Source organism: Boleophthalmus pectinirostris, unplaced genomic scaffold, assembly GCF_026225935.1.
Source record: "Boleophthalmus pectinirostris isolate CB_2022bp ecotype Guang Dong unplaced genomic scaffold, ASM2622593v1 HiC_scaffold_21, whole genome shotgun sequence".
Classification (NCBI taxonomy): Eukaryota; Metazoa; Chordata; class Actinopteri; order Gobiiformes; family Gobiidae; genus Boleophthalmus; species Boleophthalmus pectinirostris.
Genome location: NW_026571175.1, coordinates 17339552 through 17361293, shown reverse-complemented (window position 1 = coordinate 17361293; position 21742 = coordinate 17339552). Strand labels below are relative to the sequence as shown.

General features: G+C 37.7%; 1 protein-coding gene across 1 annotated transcript in view; it reads left to right on the top strand.

Moving 5' to 3' along the window:
* The window catches only part of col16a1 (collagen, type XVI, alpha 1), a 54788-nt gene that overhangs the window by 8012 nt on the left and 25034 nt on the right, over nucleotides 1-21742 (top strand). The window contains exons 2-8 of the mRNA XM_055157616.1: nucleotides 159-246; nucleotides 7548-7616; nucleotides 8230-8347; nucleotides 14662-14785; nucleotides 15984-16265; nucleotides 17230-17310; nucleotides 18134-18202. Of these exons, the coding sequence (XP_055013591.1) occupies nucleotides 171-246; nucleotides 7548-7616; nucleotides 8230-8347; nucleotides 14662-14785; nucleotides 15984-16265; nucleotides 17230-17310; nucleotides 18134-18202 (819 nt within the window). The 5' untranslated portion in view covers nucleotides 159-170. The remainder of the gene's footprint in view (nucleotides 1-158; nucleotides 247-7547; nucleotides 7617-8229; nucleotides 8348-14661; nucleotides 14786-15983; nucleotides 16266-17229; nucleotides 17311-18133; nucleotides 18203-21742) is intronic.

Sequence of the window (21742 nt, the reverse complement as noted above, 5' to 3'; positions counted from 1 at the left end):
ACCAGCCGCGAATGACTCATAAATATACATCAACGCCTATTTAGGAGTCAGACCCAACTCGCAGCTGTCGACGTGTTGTTGTGGAAGCCGGTGGTGTTGTGCTGTCAAAATGGAGGAAGAGTTTCACTTACTGAGTTTTTTCTGTTTGTCATTGTCAGAGGAGTGGAACCATGTGGCTTCTCTGCTCTTCACTGACGCTCCTGGTTTTTACCATTGGATCATGTGAGCCTATGACAGAAACACAAGGTGAGTGTAACCCCGCACTACACTTATCAACACATGCCACTGATGGTATTAGGGTTGAATACTTCAAACTAACTATATTTGATAACAACTTTGCTCTGTACATTTCATATTGTGCCTTTGTCTGCTATATAGTTAAAATATGACACCCAATGATAACTATTTCATATTTTGGATATTAAATGGCAATATTAATCTAAAGGTATTTAATAAAAGAAACAAGTCTGCTTAGCTCCGGTAGCGAGCAGTGCAATTAAGGAAGTAAATAGGAGTGGGCGTGTATGGGGCAGTGGGAAATGGGAATTTTAGGAGCACTGGTATTTTGATTCCAGCACAGATGACTCAAGCGTGAACAAATCACTCTAAATACAACATGTGAAAGAAAAAACTATTATAACAGGGTTTGAAGCTCTTATGTTGCATAGTGTGTCCCCTTCTATGAACATGATAAAAACTAATAATACCAAGGTCTGTTATTGATTTCTGACACAACTAGCTGAAAGTTGTAAATAATATTTAGGTCAATGTGTTGTTGTTTTTTTTATACCAGCAAAGTAACACTCTCCCAGTATTTGTCAATACTAAATAACTAAACTGAACAACCTTTTTCAATTTCAACTTGAACTGGTGGTGAATGAAATTGCTGCAATTAAGGCTCAAATTGTTCCAAAAGAATGAACATGTTCTGTGCTTGTCTGGAATTTTTATTTTTCACCATTTTAGCTTAGTTGGTGAAGATGTTCATGTTCACAAACTAAGCAAAAGGTTGAAAGTTCAAACTATGAAGCAGGAATTGCCTTATTTGGACAAGACACTTCACACATTTTGCAGAACGGTAGCCATGTTTTTCACAGTCTGCCCAGTGGTGACTTTGGCCAGCTTACTTGCAAAAAGTATCACTGAAAAAAGAATGAATAATATGAGTAACATGTATTATTATTTGTAGTTTCAAATACATATAAATATTTAGATTACTTTTACAATTTCATAACCCTGTTTTTGAGAGTTATATGCCCAGTCTTTAAAGGTAGTTCCTGTATCCTTCTAAGGCTACATAGATTTGAACACGTGCAATCAAAACAAGTAAACAATACTGCCATTTATAGTAAAGATCATATTATTTCTGAATCAACCTGACAAGTCTAGTTGGCATGGTAACAGTCCAGCATCAGTCACTCAGCTGAACAGTAGCACATTCAGAGCTTAAATGAGAACAAAGTGGTGTTCTTTTGACGGGAGTTGAGGGCTGTTAAAACTTTTTTTATGTTGGTCATCACACTTTAAAAGCCATTGAGGTCTGGTGGCATTTGTCTGTACTTCCCATTTGTCTACAGGCTGCAGTCACAGGGAGTATAATGATGGCTTATATGACTGGCTGCTTGCGGTTAGTGTGGTACTGTGGTTAAGCTGTGTAAAGGCAATGCATGTAACAAAGTGCTTTTGACTTTGAATGGTTGTACTTCATTCACTGCCAATGCCACACACAAAAAGGCTAAAGCTATTGTTTCCCTTATTTATTTAGTCCCAGAAAAATGATAGTTGCTAGTGTATCTTATAGTCCAGACAGTTTGTTCCCTCGCACTTTGTCAGTTGGTGGGGGCAGGCTCTATTTTCCACAGCTCTCGGAGATCAGAAGTGTCCCTCGTGGGAGACCCTCGGTTGGGGTTTTTGTGAGACGTCTGAGTCAGCGCGGAGCTCCCTTGGGTCATATCTTCTCCAGTAGCTCCAAAAAAGTGCTTTCTCAAGTGCGACGGCAACATTTTGTACCAGCAAGCAGCGCACACACTTCAGTATATTATGAGTGTGTTTTTCAGACTCATCCAAAATCTGCTCTTACCACTAATCTGCTGACATTAGTCTAAAAAAAAGGCAGGTTTAAGAAAAACTAGGGCTGAAGAGTAGAGTGGGAATTGCTATTTGAAAGTTGAAAAGTGCAAGTATTTAAATAAAAAAAATAACTATAGTTATCTCTTTGGCTTCAGTTTTAACTATCACTTCCTTAAACTATTATTTAAAAGCAGATCTCATTCAGGACCAAGACATGGTCAATGGTCACATTAAAATATAGTGTTTTTACACTCAAGGCACTCAAAGACTTTTATACACCAAAGAAAGCAGACTTTGTGGGTTAGGAGGGTTAAGTGTCTTGCGCTTGTCTGAGGAAGCTGGGATTGAACCACCAACCTGTGAGTCAGTGGATCAGAGAATAAACCCTCTATCATTATCACTATAAGACTCTACCATACTGTTTCCCAAAGACTGGGTCACCGCACTTCAGGTGGGTCGCAAGAGATTTTTTTGGGGTCACCTTGTCATGATCTGCATGCTTTGTATAATCTCTAATCTTTTTGTAATTTGTAATTTTATTAACTATTTTGTTCCAATATTGCTGGTTCAATGACAGTTTTCCATTGTTTAAAACTTAAGTAATACTAATTGTTCAGAGAGACATGATCACTCAGTCAACAATAAAATATCGTCATTAATGTTCAATAATGGTCAAGTCCACCTTAATTTTGCAATTTACAAATAAGGTCTATTGACTTGTATCGCGAAGGTTTGTGACTTTTAAAATATGGGTCCCCAGAAAAAAAGTTTGGGAATCACTGCTCTACCACATTAATACAGCAGCAGCACAGATTTTTAAATTTAAATTGAATTTTCTAGAACACATATTCTTCCCTTTTTGAATGCGGACAAAGTTTCTAACTCTACATTGTCCTATGCTGTTACCTCTTCATTATCTGACCATTTCTCTATAATTCATCACGCCTCCTATGCATGTTAGTCACGTCTTCAATATGTGTCCAGTCTTATCTTATTTTAGTACCACTGTGTTTTTCTCTATTGTGATAATAGCATTTCAATTGAACATACCTGACATTTTTCTGCCCCCATTCCAAACTGCTTGCAGCATTTTTGCACATATTACACCCCAAAAATCCTTTATCTCTCCACTTGTGTTCTCTGTGTTGCTTTTAATACCTTTCCTCTCCTCTCCATACCTGTGTCAATAGATTGCTCTGTCCACACAACAATAAAAACAACCTAAATCAAATCTCACACGCTACACTGAAAATAACCAGATTGTGCAGGTATGAAAAGCCCTTTAAATACAGTTTTTGCCCATGTGCGCATTTATCGCCTGTAAATTTGTCATAGGTCCAGCGCTGGCCGGTGAGTGAAAGCTGAATGCTGGCCTGCGGCTACATTTGAAGTTTGCTGAATCTCTGTTGTGTAGCTATCTCTGGGAAAACAACCAGGAATGTTCGCTCTAGTCTACCTCATTTGGCCAAAAGCACAGCACCGATCTCTAACCTCTCCCAGTCTACAGTTTGTTATTCTCTCTTCTCATCTCTGCAACACCTATGGGCTATTTTCAGTAATTTTGGTGAATCATTACAACATCACACAGCATGCACCTATCCTGTCTAGGTTTTCATTAGATTCCCAGTATAAGGACTTTCATCTCCCCTACACATCTGGGTGATTACTTTGGAATGTCAGTCTATAGTGGAACATTTAATAACTAGCCCTGTGTTCTTATTGTCTCATTTAACACACACACACACACACACACTGGAAAATGAAAAGGTGTGGGACTATTTCCACTCCAATGTCTGGTAAGGTTCAAAGTTTAACAGCCCACAGCTTTTACATGTTCTCCCTGTAGCATGTTGAGTTTCCTCAAGATATTCTGGTCTTCTCATTCAGCACTATCCTTCAGCTAGGTAACATGGCCAGCCAGAACCACACGCTTTGAAACTTTAAGACGAGTGGATCTGGAGCTGTAACATGTCTCCTTGATTTCAGAGGGCGTGATTGACAGGTGGATTAAGATAAAATAATCCTTTACTGTCTCCCATGGGAGAAATTTGTCTTGGGACAGGGGGTAACATGCTTTATCAAAAAACAGGACAACACAACACAAAGCACCACATAAACAAACACCATAGATTAACCAATAAGAGAGATGCATGCTCAGTTCATGTCAAAAACAAATATGGCTGCTTACATCTAAAAAAGAACAGAGAAAGAGCATGGATTTTCTTAGAATCAACAACTGAAGCACCAAACTATTACTTATCTCAGATAAAAGAAGTGATATATTTTGTTCTGAATGTCACGAAACTTTTCAAGAGGAGATGTCTTCCGCATTTGACAGATATGTGCTAAAAACTAGCAGCTGTGGTTTTTGAGTTGAGTTTTTTCATGTTCTATAGTCTGATTACAGACACTTCTAGATCTGAACAGAATGTAGAAAGGACTGGTTAGGCAATGGGTGTTCCAGACTAGCCTGATTTATCAGCCGGTTTCACTTCTTGCACCATTAGAATTTGTTTGCGCCGCTAACGGGGCTAACTGCTATATTAATCCCGTAGGAAGAAGGGCAATAACGTCTTTCCCCTCGATAAAGTTCACCAAACATTCTTGTTGTTCCAGCTTTAAATCCTCAATCTCGGGAATCGTTGCCAAAACAGAATGTATGGCTCTTTGCTGACTGGCTGGTGCCCAGACTCACACTATCGGGGTATTTGCGAGCCATCTAGTGTATTCCAATTCCTGACCTAGTCGCTGGAGAAAAATGTAATTGAGCGAAGGCACTAGGTGGCACCAGCCTGGCTAGTTCCATACCAATTGTGAGAAAGATAATTGTGTCAGTGAAGAATTTTTCAAATATAGGTGAATAATCCTATGAAAACAGTAACCATATAGCTATCCTTGTGTGGTCCTAAAATACATGGGCTTTAAATTGACTAAACAATGATCAAAAGGCCTAGAAATATACAGACAGAAAGAAACCACCATTCATGTTACATTTACAGTAGTTAATAGTCACTAATTACTAATTCTCTAGAACATCAACAACAAATGCTGACGTTTGTAATAGAAATCCTTGTGGCTTAGACTAACACTGAATATAGCATATACATTTAACTTTGGTATAGTTTTCAATTTCTCATTCTCGGCAGAGCGTAGCGCTTAGGGAGCACTCCTGCAGTGTTCTTCATTGCTGTCAGTGGTAGAATCATTACCTGCTTTGGCACCACTCAGACACACCCCATCAAAGAGGAAGAGAACTCAGCCAGGACTATCCATTCACTTTAAACTACATGCAGATAGTAGCAAGATCCTGGTGAGGCACTCATACTCTGTTCTAATTAGCCCGTGAACAAGCAAATGTGCTGCTTTGATCACAGCTTGAGAGGAAAAGGGGTGCAACTTCACTCAATCACTCCTGCCAAAAGTGGCAAAGTGCTGGATCTGACAACAATCTACAACATGTCATCTGTTAAGTGCAAATGTTTTGTTTTGCAATCAGTGTAGAACAAATCAGATGTTGCTGCGATGCATATCTTACAGGTGTGTTCTTTGGCATCTTATTTCAAAAGGAGTTTCAGGCCAAGCCCAGACAGATGGTGGTTGCAAATCAGAATTCATTCCTGAAGTCATTATCAATTATAGTGATTTAAATACAAATATTAGTAAAAAGGTCAGTGGCCAGTGTGCCTTTTGCAGTTAAAAAAAAGATAATGTATTATGTGATGCAAAAGCAAAGAAAACTGGGGGAGATATAACAAATAACACAACAAATAATTGTGGTTTACTGTCCAGAAACAAGTCCACAAGCGAGATTGCACATTGTTATCTGGCAAATGTGCTGATGTGATTTGGACTGGAAAGTTTGCTTGTGAGATATCCAGTTTAGGGAACTATTAATTATACTACTACTAACTTATGAACTGATAATAAAACTAGAATGCTAACACAATTGCTTCTTTTGTGCACATATTCCGATTGTAAACCAAAAAATTAAATCAATTGCAAAAAAGTTATGCACAAAATGTTCTGTTTAGATAGAGGTAAATATGGATTTTTAGAGATTGTGCACACAAAAGAAAAGTGAGAGAGTAAAAGTTATGGTCTTAGTGACTAAAATACTTTATGGTATCAAACATTACGTTTCAAACATACATGTATTTTAGTCTAAGAAAGGATTATGATTCGGCTCGACAGGGGAAAAAAGTAGTTTAATAGAACATCATAGAACTCAATAAAGCCGGAAAACAGTACTTTAGTTTGGTATCATTTTTTAATGTTCTGAAAGACATTTACTGCAGGGCGTCTGTAGCCTTTTCCCGCCTTAGCAGCAGGAATCAATAGTGACCTTCATCCGAATCAGACCTTGAATACAACTTTGGCATTGTGTGGTCAAATTCACTCACAAACAAGTCGTGCGCTTAGTTTTGCTTGTACGTGCACAAAGCTAAAGTTGCACTACGTAACATTTTGGTGGAGGGTACGTTACCTGCTCGTCTCCATGGGGATGTTAATTTGCAGTCTTCCATGCAGATGTTCTTGCTTTGCCTGGAATATTCCTCGGCATTAATGGCATTAAACTTTTCTATACCCATTGAGACAAGCGAGTGACACCAACAGGACAAGATGCATCTGTGGAGTTGTGACCATGTTCATATTTTAATAAATGCAAGATAAGTTTAATACCGTACTGTGGAACATTTCAGGCAAAGCAATAGTATCGCAACAGTGACAAGCAGATTGCAAACCTTCCACCAGAAATATTATATAGTGCACTTTTAAATAGTACTATACCACTAACTAACTAATTATAATCAAAAGCCTTTTTTAGATTGACTAAAATCATAGCATTTGTAGGCATAGCTTTTTAATTTGTTCCATTTGCATTTACAAGGATTTACATGAAAATAACGGTAAAATAAAAAGTGGAAAAACTGCAGTCATATCGCTCAGAGAAAAATCATTACAACTTATTTTTGTCTAATGCCTTCAGCACGTTTGCAATGATTGAGAAGACGAAAAAGACTTTTTGGTGCCCGGAAAAACACCTTGCTCGTGGCCTGTGCCCTTGGCCCCAAAGAGATCAATTAACTGTGGATGGCAGTAATTCACAGGGTCTGCTTCTACCTGTATCGAGGCTACATTTTCTTCACATCTCCCATCTCCCCACAGCGCTCTGGCAAGGCACCCTGACAGACAACGCTTTTCCCCCTAACCCCATATGACAGGGCGAGAACATATCCATCAACTGGAGGCTACCCCGTCTGACAAGTGCGGAGCTAGACAAGTCGTCAAAGCGGGCTGTGCTCCTCTTTGTACAGCTTTGCCATCATTTCATCTGTTTTCCCCTCAGACGCGCTTTCTCTGCTCCAAGTTTTGATTCAAAGTGCTTGAAATGCATGTTGGATCAGAAGAGAAGGGCTGAGTGACATTGAAGTACAGCTCATAAATACTCAACTATGCGTCTGATCTCTCTCCTGCAGATGAACTGTGCCCGTCCGTGCAAGTGGATGAGTGGAGGTTTCCCCAAGCGGCCAGGGAAAACATCACAGGTGACAAAACATGATATAACAAGTGTACTCTACCGTGTTTGGCTTCAATATTCTTTTTCTGTCTTGCTTTTCAGTTTACATTTGCTCTGCACCACCTGATATAAAACATTTATATCTTGTCTTATGTATTCAATACGGTGGTGGAAAGAATTCTGGAAATTTCAACTCAAGTAAAAGTAAAAAGTATGCAAAAATGCTACCCTAAATAATAGTTACTTCTTAAGAAGTATTGTAAGACAAATAAAAAATAAAAAAAAGTAACAGTTTTAAGATGAATTGGGTAAGTAACATAACTATTTTGCATTTAGCAATTTTCCTCCTTTGTTATTTGGATGTCACTACACTACTACACTTTATTTTAGAGAAGCATTGCATCTAAATATGTTTCAAATATAGACACTGATTGAGCCTGATACTTTCACATAAGTTAAATCACTATGTTAAAAGATTCCTGAGACCAGTAACAGCAAGTATGATCCAAGGGCTTGTTTCTGATTAAGTATTTGACATGTATGGACATAAATATCCAATCTGCATAAACTCCAATCTGTTTCCCTGCATAAATACATAAATCAACAAGATTACTGATGTTGCTTTATACATGTGTTGATAGGATTTAATCTGGTGAGGCGCTTCTCCCTCCTCAAAAGTCAAGATGTGAAAAAGATCCGCAATCCAAAGGGACCAGCCATCCTGCGCCTCGGAAAGACTGCCCTCGTCCGCCCCACTGAGTAAGTGAGCCTCACCTCTCTGCAAGCAGCTCTCACTCAGCTGAAGATGGCTGTTTCATGATAACACATAAACAGAGGTGGGTAGAGTAGCCAATAATTGTATTTGAGTAAGAGTAATGTTACTTCGCCCAGGCCCCATCAACCAAAAACATGCACCACCAGGTAAAATCCTACAGCTAAGGTAGTCCTGACCAAGCCTGGCAACAAGATCACAGAAATGGGTCGCTGGGTGCTGCACTGCGCACCCACTGTTCCTGAGGAGATGCAGCAGAGGCATTGAAAAATGGGTCAAATGCAGAGGGCAAATATTCCCAGGGAGTCAATAAAGTGTATCTTAGTAGTTCAAGAAATCACTCAAGTAAGAGTAAAAATGGGAAAAAAGCTCCTCAAATAAAAGAAATTGTAAAATTAAATAGTGCGTTTCTGGACTTAACATTTGCTGTGTAATTTAATCAATGCTAAAGCTATTATTTTAAAAGCACTGACCAAACAAGTGAGGAGAAAAAACTACATCATATCTGAAGAAGAAAATGTTGTATTATTATGATCAATTGTGGTTAAGGCTTGAGGGAAAGAGTAAGAGCTTTACTCAAGTGCACTGTTGTAGCAAAGAAATTATTACTCACATTCACATAGGAGTAAAAGTATGCAATCTGAATACTACTAAAAGTACAATTTCTTTAAAAAAATTAATTAAGTAAATGGTAAGTGAGCACTATCTTCCTCTGCACAACATGAACACTTACACAGATACATCAAAAAAGCACATTTAACGGACTGAAACAGAAGACAAACCTAGACGTAAACCTAGCCCCAAACGAGACTGAATCGAGGCTAAACTTAACTTACACTTCAAAAAATAATACCACCAGCAAGAAAACTACAAAAAATACTGCCAGCAGCCATAGCATAGTCTGCAAACCTCTGCAATAGACTGTAAGAAATAGAATCACCTCTCTGCAGGACTTTGAGCCGGTGTTAGCCTGAGTCAACGGGGTCTCACTTCTCGTAGCACGTGTGGAGAAAGATAAAGGCAGAGAGTCGGACATCCTATGGTGTATCGTGCATGCTACCCAAATACATTCTGCGAGGGCTAATCATTGTGTAAAAAGCAAGGACTCTAAAAACCACACAGCATGCTGACTGGTATTTCATTTTTATTTTTTTTATTTTTTCAGCTTTGGCAACATGTATTTACTACTTGTAAACACTATTTTACTTTATAATAGGTGTAAATATAGCAGTAGTGTTTGACAGTTTGAACTTGTTTGGTGGTTGAAGAACATCCCACAATAAAAGCCTGAAGTGCAAAGCTTTGTGCAGTGATGAGAGTTGACATGCTATAATTATGGGTTCATGGATTTTATGATGTTATTTCAAAGGGAAGTAGAATGTGTTCCACATGGTTCATAATCTCAAATTTGTAAGGATAGTTATGTTTTTGGGTTGGTTCGCAAGATAGTTTTGTCATGTATTTTCATCTTAGTGTCAGTAAAAGTTAAGTAAATGCTGAATGAAATGCAGAAATTAAGATACCAACTCCTACCACAATGTGCCAGTCAAATAATGCATTATTCATTTTAGTGAGTTCAATAGTATGAATGGTATTATTGAATTAAGTATACCATTCTCTGTACTATTGACCTACTTGAATTTTTCACACTAAGTAAGTACTAATTACACAAGTAGTAGTAGCAGTAGTTAGTAAATGTGATAGAAGTAATAGTAGGAGGAATAATTACTCTCCAGGGATCAAAAAAGCCCAGGCGTATTTTTACTGCTGTGGATAATAAGTACAAATAAATACTTTTCTATTTGGCCTTGCATGCCATTAAAAGTTTCAGGGGCAATAAACTTTTTACTATTACTGGTATTTTTTTATTTATTTCAGTCCTAAAAATGGGATCTCAAAACTGAAGACAATGGTTTTCAAAACTGTCAATACTCAGATTCTAATTGACAAAAAGACATAGAAATGGTAAAAGTGTGCCTTGTTTTAGAATGCTGATGCTCTATAACATTACATTCTATTGCTTAAACAGATGGTTTTGTATTAACAATGTATACAAATTTGTATTGTTGTTTTGTATTGTATCAAGTCTTTTTCTTTATATCAAAATTGAATTACAGTGAATTAGTGTCATAACAACACTTCTTACTACAAAAAACATTCACTCATTTGCTGCTTCTTAGGCTTCAATAGATGAGCCTCTGTCTGTTTAGACCAGGATCAAGACCTTGACAACATGCCATCAGTTTTGATCGAGACAGTTTCTAGCTAGAAGGCACCATAATTCATCCAAACAAGAAGTGCACACACAATGAAAACACGTTGTTTTAAGTGTACCCAACGTGTTTTTTTGTTTTTTTTTCCTGAACGGGCAAAGACTAGAAATTCAGTAACAACATCTGACATTTAAAAGTAAGCAGACAATAGCAGTTTTGTTCTGCCTCCAACCAAACATGGAGACAATGCAATCATTTATTGTTTAGTTGTTTTTTTGTCATGGGATTTTTGTCATTTTGCAGAGATTCATAATTTGGATGGCAACAAATGTCGCTGTCAGTAAGATTTTTAGGTAACTTCTTTGTCACTTTTAACTTTTTCACAATATTCCAAACTTCAATTATGTTTTGTACTGTATCCTCTGCAGACTCTTGGCATCGATTAGTTTCCAAATACATCAACACTGAATCCAACTTGATCTTGCCGAGATCAACACTGAATGACACCCATTAACACCAGTTAGCGAGGATCTGCTCAGTATAACCACTTTTGAAATTGCAGGAGCATTAGCCGTGTCAAACTGTGGAACTGTGGAGGCGGAGTATAGAGAGGACTTTTACGGGATGCGCAGATAATTTGTGAGGGTTAAAGGTTTTTATCGAGGAAATAAGAGCAGAACAAACCCTCAGGCAGATGTGGTTACATAAAGGGTGCATAATCAGTGCATTTGTGGATCTGTCAGCAGTTTGAATGCCTGCTGCATCTACCCATTCTCTTCGGTCATACAGTCTCTATGGCATAAACTGTCAGGTCAATCAATAGCACTGATGCTGAAGGAAGTGTACAATTGGATGAAGTGAAATAATATAAGACACCATAGTTCACACACTGCAAGTAAACTCCAATGCACAAGTCAAAGTTATAACACAAAAGAAAAGGCCATTTGAGTACCAGTAACTATCACATGAGTTGTGATGATAGATGGACAACAGGGCTGGGTATCATTAAGAAGTTGCCGATATGATACATACCTCGATACATAGGCCATGATATGATACATACCTCAATACATAGGCCATGATACGATACATATCTTGATACATAAGGCATGATACGATACATATCTCGATACAGTGTACATATGTTTCAAATCGATTCAATACTGTTCAATAAAAAAATAAAGGCTAAATCCAGGCTGTGATATTAAAAGTCTTTGTTAAACCACTTCTTTGTGCAAAGTGAATATGAAACACGCACATTTTAATCCTCAAAACAGTGAAAATATCAAATGTGTTTCCTTCCTCTGAACAGGTAAGAAAATTGTGGCGCTGTAACAAAATAATTTAATAAAATATACCAAAAAATACTCTTGGCGAGATTTTGATACAGCAGCCCACAATATCGATACTGCATCAATACTCACCACATTAAACAAAACAATGTATCAATATTTCGATATTTTTGCACACCCCTAATGGACAATTTATCAAATTATTGATAATACTACAAATGTTGTTTTGAAGATATGCACAGTACGGGGTGTATCATTTCAAATAAAAACGCTGCAAAAAGAGCTGATGGATTGCCAAAATTGGTACTGGGATAATCCAAGAAATACAGAGATATTCACTGGGTCAATATCATTCATCTCTATGGTGTGACTGACATAAATATACAAAGTATGGTAGAAAGATGAATCACAGTCAAATGAAAATCTCAATTTGATCAGTAGTAAATTGTAAACGGTGCAGTTATTTATCTAATATAATGTCACCACACACAGAACATCTGCAGCATTCCATCGTGTATAAAATCAGAAAATGCTGTAGCTTTGACATCTTAAGCAATTCTGAAGAAATGTGCATCTTGTATTCATTTAGCAGTTTACATAACGGACTTCTCTGGATAAGTTTAAAATGTGCACTATGAACTGAAATCGGACTGCAGCAAACCAAACCGCAATTGCAAATATTGAAGAATCAGTGCTATATAGTATGATCATGATCCAAAATATCAGTGAAAATTATCCAATATCTGCGGTGACCTCTGGCTCACCACTGCAGACCAATAATTCACACAAGATGTCCTGACTCGTGTGTGTTCTGACTATCACGTAACAGCTTACGTCAAAGTTACTCAACACATGTTTGCACTTCTTTCTGAACTCTTCTATGGAAACGCTTCACATGTCATAACTAATATTACCAAGTAAGCATCTTGATATATGTATGGTTAAAATTAGCTCATAGTTTTCCAGCGCAAGCACTTTAGATACATCCCACCGGTCAATATCACAAAGCACAAGTGCATATTTCCTAGCATGACCGGCTGTTTGTGTAAGCCTCTTTACTTCTACATTACCTCCCCCATGGTCCTTGTATATTCTCGGGACACTGCTGAATACATTTATGGTCAGCCTCGCAGTATCTGTACCTCTACTCTTAAATCTCATCTCCCAGGGTCCTCTTAGGTTCAACATTCTCTCTTTCTCACCTTTTCTTTCCACTCTCCCTCCTTTGTTTTGACATCCTGTAGTTGGCTGTTTTTCCCTGGGATCTTCTCTCCGTCATAAATCACTGTCACCCCACTTCTAGGAGAGGGAAACCGGCTGCCAGCATCGACAATTCCGTGAAAATGCCTGCGCAAAGAGAACAGGAGAACGGGGAGTGAATATCTCAAAGTACTCGCCAATCTGTGTACACATTTCACTGTTTGTGGACCTCTCATGTCTCGTGATATCTCCGCTCCACCATCTTCCAGGCGAAATTGTGCCCATGTTTTTTTCGTGCTTAGATGCCCTTGACCGAAAACTGGAGGGATGAGGTGTGCTGGACTGGATCTGCTAGGAAAATTAATGCCACAGGGTTACACACACAGCAGGCTTTTCCATTGAAGTAGCAGCAATGACATACACAAAGAGGAGAAAAGGGAGAACAGTAGACTGCACACCTACCACACAAAACATTCACTTGGAAAAAACAAAAGGATGACTAAATCATGAGGATATCAAAGAGGTGACGCCCAGAAGTGGTCTTAAATTTTCAAAAGGCTGACTCATTTCAATGCTAGTGTCTCCTGGTTATTTTCTTGTCTCCATTTAAAAGCCCCATAAAATCAGCTAAAGAACACTGGAATTCAGATCATTTTCCATTTATACGCATGAGTGAGACTGGAGTTATTTACCTGATTATGTCCTGTCTGAGCAAATGCTAGCTTGTGTTTCAGGTCAAGGAAAGATCACTTTTCGAAAGCTACTGTCAGAATAAAGAGAATTCAGAATAATGCTAGATAATGTTGCGACAAGTAAAACAAAGCTTAAGAGTACTTGGTGACACGTTAATATGTTAATAAATAGCATGTTTTTTGACAAGGAATGGCCAAGGTTGCAGCAAAATACTAGTATATTTATTTCAAAAGAAAACTTTCTTTTATCATTATACTTTATGAAGCAGAGTATTAACATTAAAATCATAGAATGTGTTAAAAATCTCCAACAATGCCATACTCCAGAGAGTGGGTGACATTAACAAAACATATCTATTTAATTTGCGCATTACTTTGTGTACAAATTGTGCTCTACAAATAAACTTGCTTTGCCTATTTTTTTCCACTCTACAAATAACTAAAACATGTATCATTTATCAATTAAAAAGCGTAAGTGCAGAATTATAACTCACTGCCATTGCTTGTGCTTGGATGATTATACAGCAAGTTCTTTTTAATTATTTTTTCTTATTTGAACTAATCTAATTTTACAATTTTCCTTTAAAACAGCAATTTCAATATTATCTTGCAGTTGATATATTTCTAATTACAAGGAGTCAAAATTTAATTTAATAACTCACAACTACCACTTAATACTGAACTAAAGTTTTGAGTTTTTTTAATACACAAATTGTCCTTTCTTGATGCAAGTTTTTAATTTGAGCCCGTTTTTAATATTCAACAAGGACACGTCTTCACAAAAAGGACAATTTCCACTGGGTGATTTCCTTGTGGCCTTGCCTTTTAAGTCTTTTATAAAAATTGCTTCATGGTTTCTTCAAGGGGAGGTGTGTGTGTATGACCTTTTTGATTTGTTCTGCAGTCAGGTGTTCCCTCGTGGCCTCCCCGATGACTTCGCTCTAATCTTCACCCTGGCTCTAAAGAAGCCTGCCCTACGGGACGCCATTTACCTCTTCCAGATATCAGACCAGCAGGGATACCCACAGGTGCCGTCCACAATACTCCAAGATCTCTTTATCACAGAGTTTTGTGATTCTCTGTGTGGTTATCTTCTTATCTCAAATCCAAACTTTTGCCTTATACACTGTGTGCTGCTCTTATGTGCACTACTCTCTACACATTTTATCTCCTCTGCCCTAGTCTGCCTCTGCTATAATTAAACGTAACTCTCAGATAGTGCTACTGCTACCATTTCAATTCATTCTATCAATTTCTCATGACTTTTCTACACTTTCATTTTATAATAGGCAGGTTCCATTGAAACATATTTCCTGCAGACACATTATAGTATCATGGATATTGAGTTAAATAATTGACGTTCGCTTATCATTCATAGCATAAAATAGTGTTTGGGATTAGACTGGAATCACAGGTCACACAGACTTTGTAAATAAGACCAAAACATTAAGTAACTGAAAAATTTTTACTAGTTCGTTGGGAAATTAAGAAGTGAACAGATTTAACATATATGCAAATTGAACATCAGGGCATTTGATTTGAAGAAAGGCCGTAGTACATTTTAGATTCTGTGGTCAGGCATTCACCTTTGAATAAAATATGTGTCTGGTGGTCCCTGTTTAATTTAAATCAGCAGAGTAAATGGAAGTGGATTGGAACAAAGTAAATGGAAGTGGATTAAACACTATTTGATGCTTCTTTGAAAAAGAGCTACCCAAATATGATCAAATGCAGGGTAATTTAAATTTAAAGAGAACTAAAAAGATATTGAGGCTTCAGATACATATATTGAGTGAGAGGTAGACAGAAACAAGTCATGAGGACAACTTGAAAGCATCAGGTCAGACACTTAGGCAACTTACTCAAGGTTGTCAATATTTTTCTGTTTGTTTATTCAGATCCTTTGAATGCATTCAGCTGTCCTTTGTGATCTCTCATTCATTTTTCAAAGTTCAATAATGTGTGTGTACCATCCATGACAAACCACAAGGGTCTATATCATAATCACGTCTGGACCCTGATCTAACTATGTGTGATGGATGGGGGTTGGGCTATCTCATTAGAATAGAATTACTGGTAGAAGATCTTGAATGTGTGGTTAATCCCTCATTGCGTTACCCTCTTCCCTGACAGTCCTCTTATTTACTTGTCACATGCACACTCAGGCAATGTAATATAAAGTGGATTTCAAGTGGCCTTAATGATCTTTCTTTTGTGAACTTCTAGCTGTCTGTGGAACTCAACAGCCCTGATGCCACCTTGTCTTTGAGGGCCGTGGGGACACACCCTACCTCGGAGCTGGTGAGCTGTGACTTCAGCGGGGAGGTGGTGGAGTCTCTTCTGGATCTGCGCTGGCATAAGGTGGCGTTGAGTGTTGAAGCGGGTTTGGCCACGCTGCAAGTGGACTGCAACTCTGTGGAAACCAAGCCCATGGAGCCCCGCGGAACAGTGCCCACAGACGGATACACTCTGCTGGGGGTGCGGGCGGCCGATGCTGCCTCTACACAGGTATGGGGAAACACAAGTTAAAATTGATAGATAATGTGCAACAGATTACAATAGCTATAAGTATAAGCAATTATATATGCAAAATAAAATACAAAATAAATCATAACAGAAAGCAGATAATATAACAATAATATGCTTTGTACTAAAGCTTCCCAAAAGTATAGAAGTTTTCCTTTGCAGAGTGAATTAAACTGTATTCATGAAACAACCAACAGCATATATAATAGTACAGCAGTATGATGAAATGACCCATATTTAAAGGGCCTAAAAACATCCCTGGAGTTGTGGTTTTAGTTTTTTTTTCTTCACACATGTTTAACACTCAAATCCTTCATATTACACAGAGTTCCTCTCACAAACAAAACACTCTGTTCCATCCATCACTACATGACATCACAAGTTGGAACAAGAGCATTTTTATCTTTAGAGATCAGAAGCGTGAGATGCAGACAGACTAATAATAGAGAATTACTCAGACATGCAAGAATGAAACAAAACATAACTCTAGATATGTTTTGAAGAGAACTGAAAGCTTGTGTAATATAGGATCTTTAACAACTAAACAAAATATCAATTGAGTATTGTGCATTTCAAATGTACATTAAATGTGCATTAGTAGATAAATAGTCTTTTTTTGTAATTTGTTGACCCTGATAACATATCCAACAAATCTCTCTGAAAGACCTGCTTAACATTGTGACAGCGGCTGATTTGGCTCACTTTTTAAACCCCAGGCATTTTCTCTGCAGCAATGGTCCTATTCTGTCATGATTAAAAAGCAGTAAGATTACCTGGGATTAGTCGATCGCGAGGAGGGACTATTATTGCAGTAATCTCAGTACTTAGTCTCAATGATCAATTAACTGCCACAACTTTAAATTCTAACCAACTGAGCTCTACTTTGGACAAATGTATGCTATTTGTACTGTCTTAGTTTGACCTAATTTTTGTTTTGTCTTTCTAGATGGACATTCAACAGGTGATGCTGTATTGTGACCCAACACTGGCACTTCAAGAAGTTTGCTGTGAAATCCCTGGAGCTCGGGTGAGATATTTTACTTTCAAGTTAACACCCTAAAATAAATATAACCAAAGATGGTCTATTTTTTTTTTTGTTCCAAAAAACACAGATCAAAATTTTTTTTTATTTTTTATAATTAATACTTTGAAATGTGCATAATGCCAATGAATATAATTAAGTAATTAAAACATTGGTGGTGAAACAGAAAAGTAGTAGAGTTTTGCCAGCTCCAAGCCTGGATACATATTCAACACTAAAAACCAAAAACAGATGATACATAATTTCTGATTTGACAAATATGTTTTTGAAATGTGTGGTATGAATGGAATTGCAAATACTTTTTTTGTGTGTGTTCTTCCAAATTCCTGTCTCGATTTCTTGCGCCAGATTAAAGGTGCATGATGTTTAGCATAAATTCGTATGGGGCAAATCAGGGAGTGTTCATTTTGAGGCAAAAAATGCACAGTTCCTGCAGGGGAAAGGACACAGTACTATAATATTGATTAGGATTCAGGGGCAAGAGGAAACCAGGCCTGTTTAGCTCAGAGCGGGTGTGCTGCAGGGCTCCCTCCAAGCTCTGTTTAAATTTAAAATGAGAAATGGTGAAGCATGCACATGTACACCCACACACAATAGCAGAGGAAACATCTAACTCAACAGAAACACCACTATTAGATAAGATATACTGTCAAACTCTGTTTTTAATAATTGATCGTGTACGGTTGAGGCAACATATTTTTTCTGTATGAAACATAATGCCCAAGAAAATATGATGGATTTCATGTCAGAAACTTTTTATGTGAATAAAGTAGGGGCACATGTTTATTTAATTTCTGTGTTTCTGCAGTGTCCACCAGAGGCCTCCAAGAGCCGCCGTGCTGCTGAGAATGACCTACTAGAAAATACGTTTAGCCAGGTAAAACACCAAAGTGTAACCAAAGTTGCCATCGTTTTGATTTTTTCATAAACTTAATTATTATCCAAATTAAAATTTGAGAAAATACAAATGACGCAGAAGGACCAGGTGCAGTTATGGGGAAAATCATGCAGTTTCAAATCATGCCTTTCTCCCATTCTTTATGAAGTCATGAGCAGTAGCACCTATAAATTTTGTGTCACTACATCTGTCAATCATCTTCCCAAGAGACTCCAAATTATCTTGGATTATATTACATTACAATTCACATTCTCATCTTTTTTTTCTGTTTGATTACCAGTGTCGATACTTTAGCCTTATCTGCCGATACCTGATCTTGACCAATGCTACGGCAGAGACTGAAAACATAATTTATTTCCTCTAAAAACAAAAAAAACAAAAATCAAACTTATCATTTAAATTAATTAAAATGGCTTTGTAAAAATACAAGTTTAATATTAAGAGACACTTTGGGTCAACACTAATCTTACACATCTTACACCACTCTATAAACCAAAATGGATATCAGCTAAACCGATATCTTGAAAGGTGAAATCTGATCCACCAAAATTTTCAGTATCGTTGAGAAATATCTGATACCAGCATTGTATCGTTGCATCCATACTCTCCTCCCCATGTGTGTTTTTGTAGAAGGGGGTATCAAAAAACATTGATCACTTAAAAGATAAACTAGAGTATGAATTTTATCTTTTTTTTTTAAGGCATGCACCATTACAAAAACCTGTAGAGCAGCTGTCAGCTCAATGTGTTCAGACGACTCCTCGTGTAGATCATTTTCCGTCTCTTGACATTCTGTGCCCTAAAAACAGCTACAGTGTTTCCCATCTTCCCCATCAGTGTTTGCCTGGACATTGTTTTATCGCTCCACTTTCTATTCTGGACAAATATGGAAATCACAACAGAAGCTCCGATCCGTTACACATGGCTTACATGCGGCTCTGACATACCATTCACTTGGTTTTACAGTCTTGTTTTTGAGCGTGGAGATACTTGCTGTGGCAAACTACCCCTGAACTGTTACACATTTATAGCGAATGGCAGATCTGTCTCCAAAATCTCAAAGTGAAAAAGTTGTTTTCTTCACTGCTTTTCACATAGTTCTTGAGTTCACTTCAGTTGACTGGTAGCGATTGTTCTAAATGTCCGTAGGCTATAGGAAAAGCATGACAGCAAGAACCTGATGCAGCACGTGGGAGATTTTTCACAAACTTCTATGGTTATGGTGTCATTTTATACATGTATTCAGCATAGTATAAATCCAATTTGTTTTATACTTCCCCAGCTACTTGTTTCATATTTCATATTAATAGCATCTGTATCTAATTATCTATTCATTAAAGCCTGGTTTCTTCTGGGGAGAGTTAACTTATCAATTCCAGACATGTTTCCAAGGAGACTAATAATTCAAGCAAGCTGTCTTAATCCATCTAGGGCCGAGCGTGTAATTTAAGTTGTAGTAACATGTAAAGTAACATGCAATGATTTTAGTAGTAGACAAAAATCAATAAATGAAATGGTACTTGGGAGTGGATGGCATTGGTTGCAGTGTTAGTAGTACAAAATGTTGTCACCATAGTAGCAGCAGTAATAAGATGAGTGGTATCTGTATGAAGCAGTTAAAACTAAATAAGGAAACAACTTTATTTAATTGTTTTATTTGTATTGTACCTGTGTTAGGACATAAAAAGATTTATTTTACTTTTACTTTTGTTTTCTATGTTTCGGTTCACCTTTCTTGGCCCGCCACAAAGTCTATTCATTCTCAGACTCTGCCCAAGTCCCACTGCTATGTTTGTCTTCACTTTGAATTCGATACCAGGAGTATTACATCTGAAATTCCAGCGTGGCACCCAGATGTTTCTAAGCAATTGCAGTTCTTTATTAGACTAAGCCTGATAGAGCATTATAAACAGCACACATGGAATGCAGTAGTTTTGTACTATATAAGACATGGCAAGATGAAGTAGCAGGTTAAGAGGCACTCAAAATTTGCAATAGCCAATGATAATCACTATTTATTGACTATACTATAACAAAACTGTGGCTGCCACTACAACTACTTTGTAGTTATGTTCACAGCTTGAATTGTTACTGTAACTACTAAAATGACTACTTACTGCCATTACTCTACAATCAGGCAATACATAAGGCTGATATCAAACAGTTACATGTCACAGCTACTATACAATGACACTTATGCCATTACCTTGCTTGTTACTTCCACTTTTTATTTTTTATGCACTGTTATTAGTATCTACTACTACTACTAAAGATCAATCCATGGGTTTAAGCATCTTGTCTATCAATTGGGACCATAGCCATAGCATTTAACAATTTTAAATTAAATATTAGATCTTTTAAAATAGCAAAAAGTGCTCAAAACGGTACATATATAAAATATGAAACCCATGGATACCATTTTCATATAATTTTATTATTGGGGTTCAAATTGCAGTAACCTATACATGGAAAAAAAATCTACAGTATGGACAAAAACATACCTAATTGATAGTCAGCTATTTAGCCTTTGAGACCACTACTGGGCATAGGTCAAACTTGAGTCAGCTTTTGAACTATGCTATGAAAATATCAACCCCAGTATACAACATGCTGCTCTGGATATAAAGGGTAATTCGTATTGTCTGTATGTGGGGCACAGCTGCTCCTGCCTTTTGAGGGATTACAAATTTCCCTCACACTGTTCCTTATCGCACTGCACTGTAAACCTTATCTCGCAGGCTTTCAACTCTTCTTAAAGGTCACCTAGTCCTCTGAAGACCAAAAAGAATTGTGTGTGTTTTATTTGCCCACTCCTCTGGCCTTCTTTTCTTCAGTCCAAAACTGCCCATAGGGTATATTCTCTGTTTTCTGCTTTTAGACATACCTCAGATATTTAAAAGGCCGTTCTCATCCTTGCATCTTCTTCTTGTTGGCTTTGTGTCTTGATTTACAAAGTTGGCACAGCGGGGCACATGTCTTGTATTTGCCCGAGGACATCGCGAGGTACTGCACTTTACATTTCTCTCCTCTGCCATCGGCTTTCATCTTGGGCGCTCCCTGAGAACACAAAAATAACCGTTAATGACCCACGCGTGAAGCCAAGTTGGCCCTCATTTCGACTGTCTTTGTTGTGCGGGTCTGATGCAACTCAGGGTAAGAGCGTTCCAGTCGAGTGGGATGCACTGCAGATGCAACAGGAAAAACAACAGCTTGCCGTTGCCAGGGTTGTCGTGTGACATTTATTGGAGACTTTTAAAAATGCAGATCCCTGCCATTCCTGGAAGCATCTTTGAGAGGTGTGAGAGTTGCCATGGATTCACTATAACCTACTGTACAGTACACACTATAGCTGCCAACTAGTCAGCAAAATCAAATATGTTGGAGAATACAAGCAATGTCTGCCATAAAGCTGTCAGTGGTAATCTGCAAAAACACAACAAACACTAAACTCCTCTCTTGTCTTCCATTTCAAAAATGTTTAACCTAGCACTGTATACTGGAGGCTCATTGAGACACACA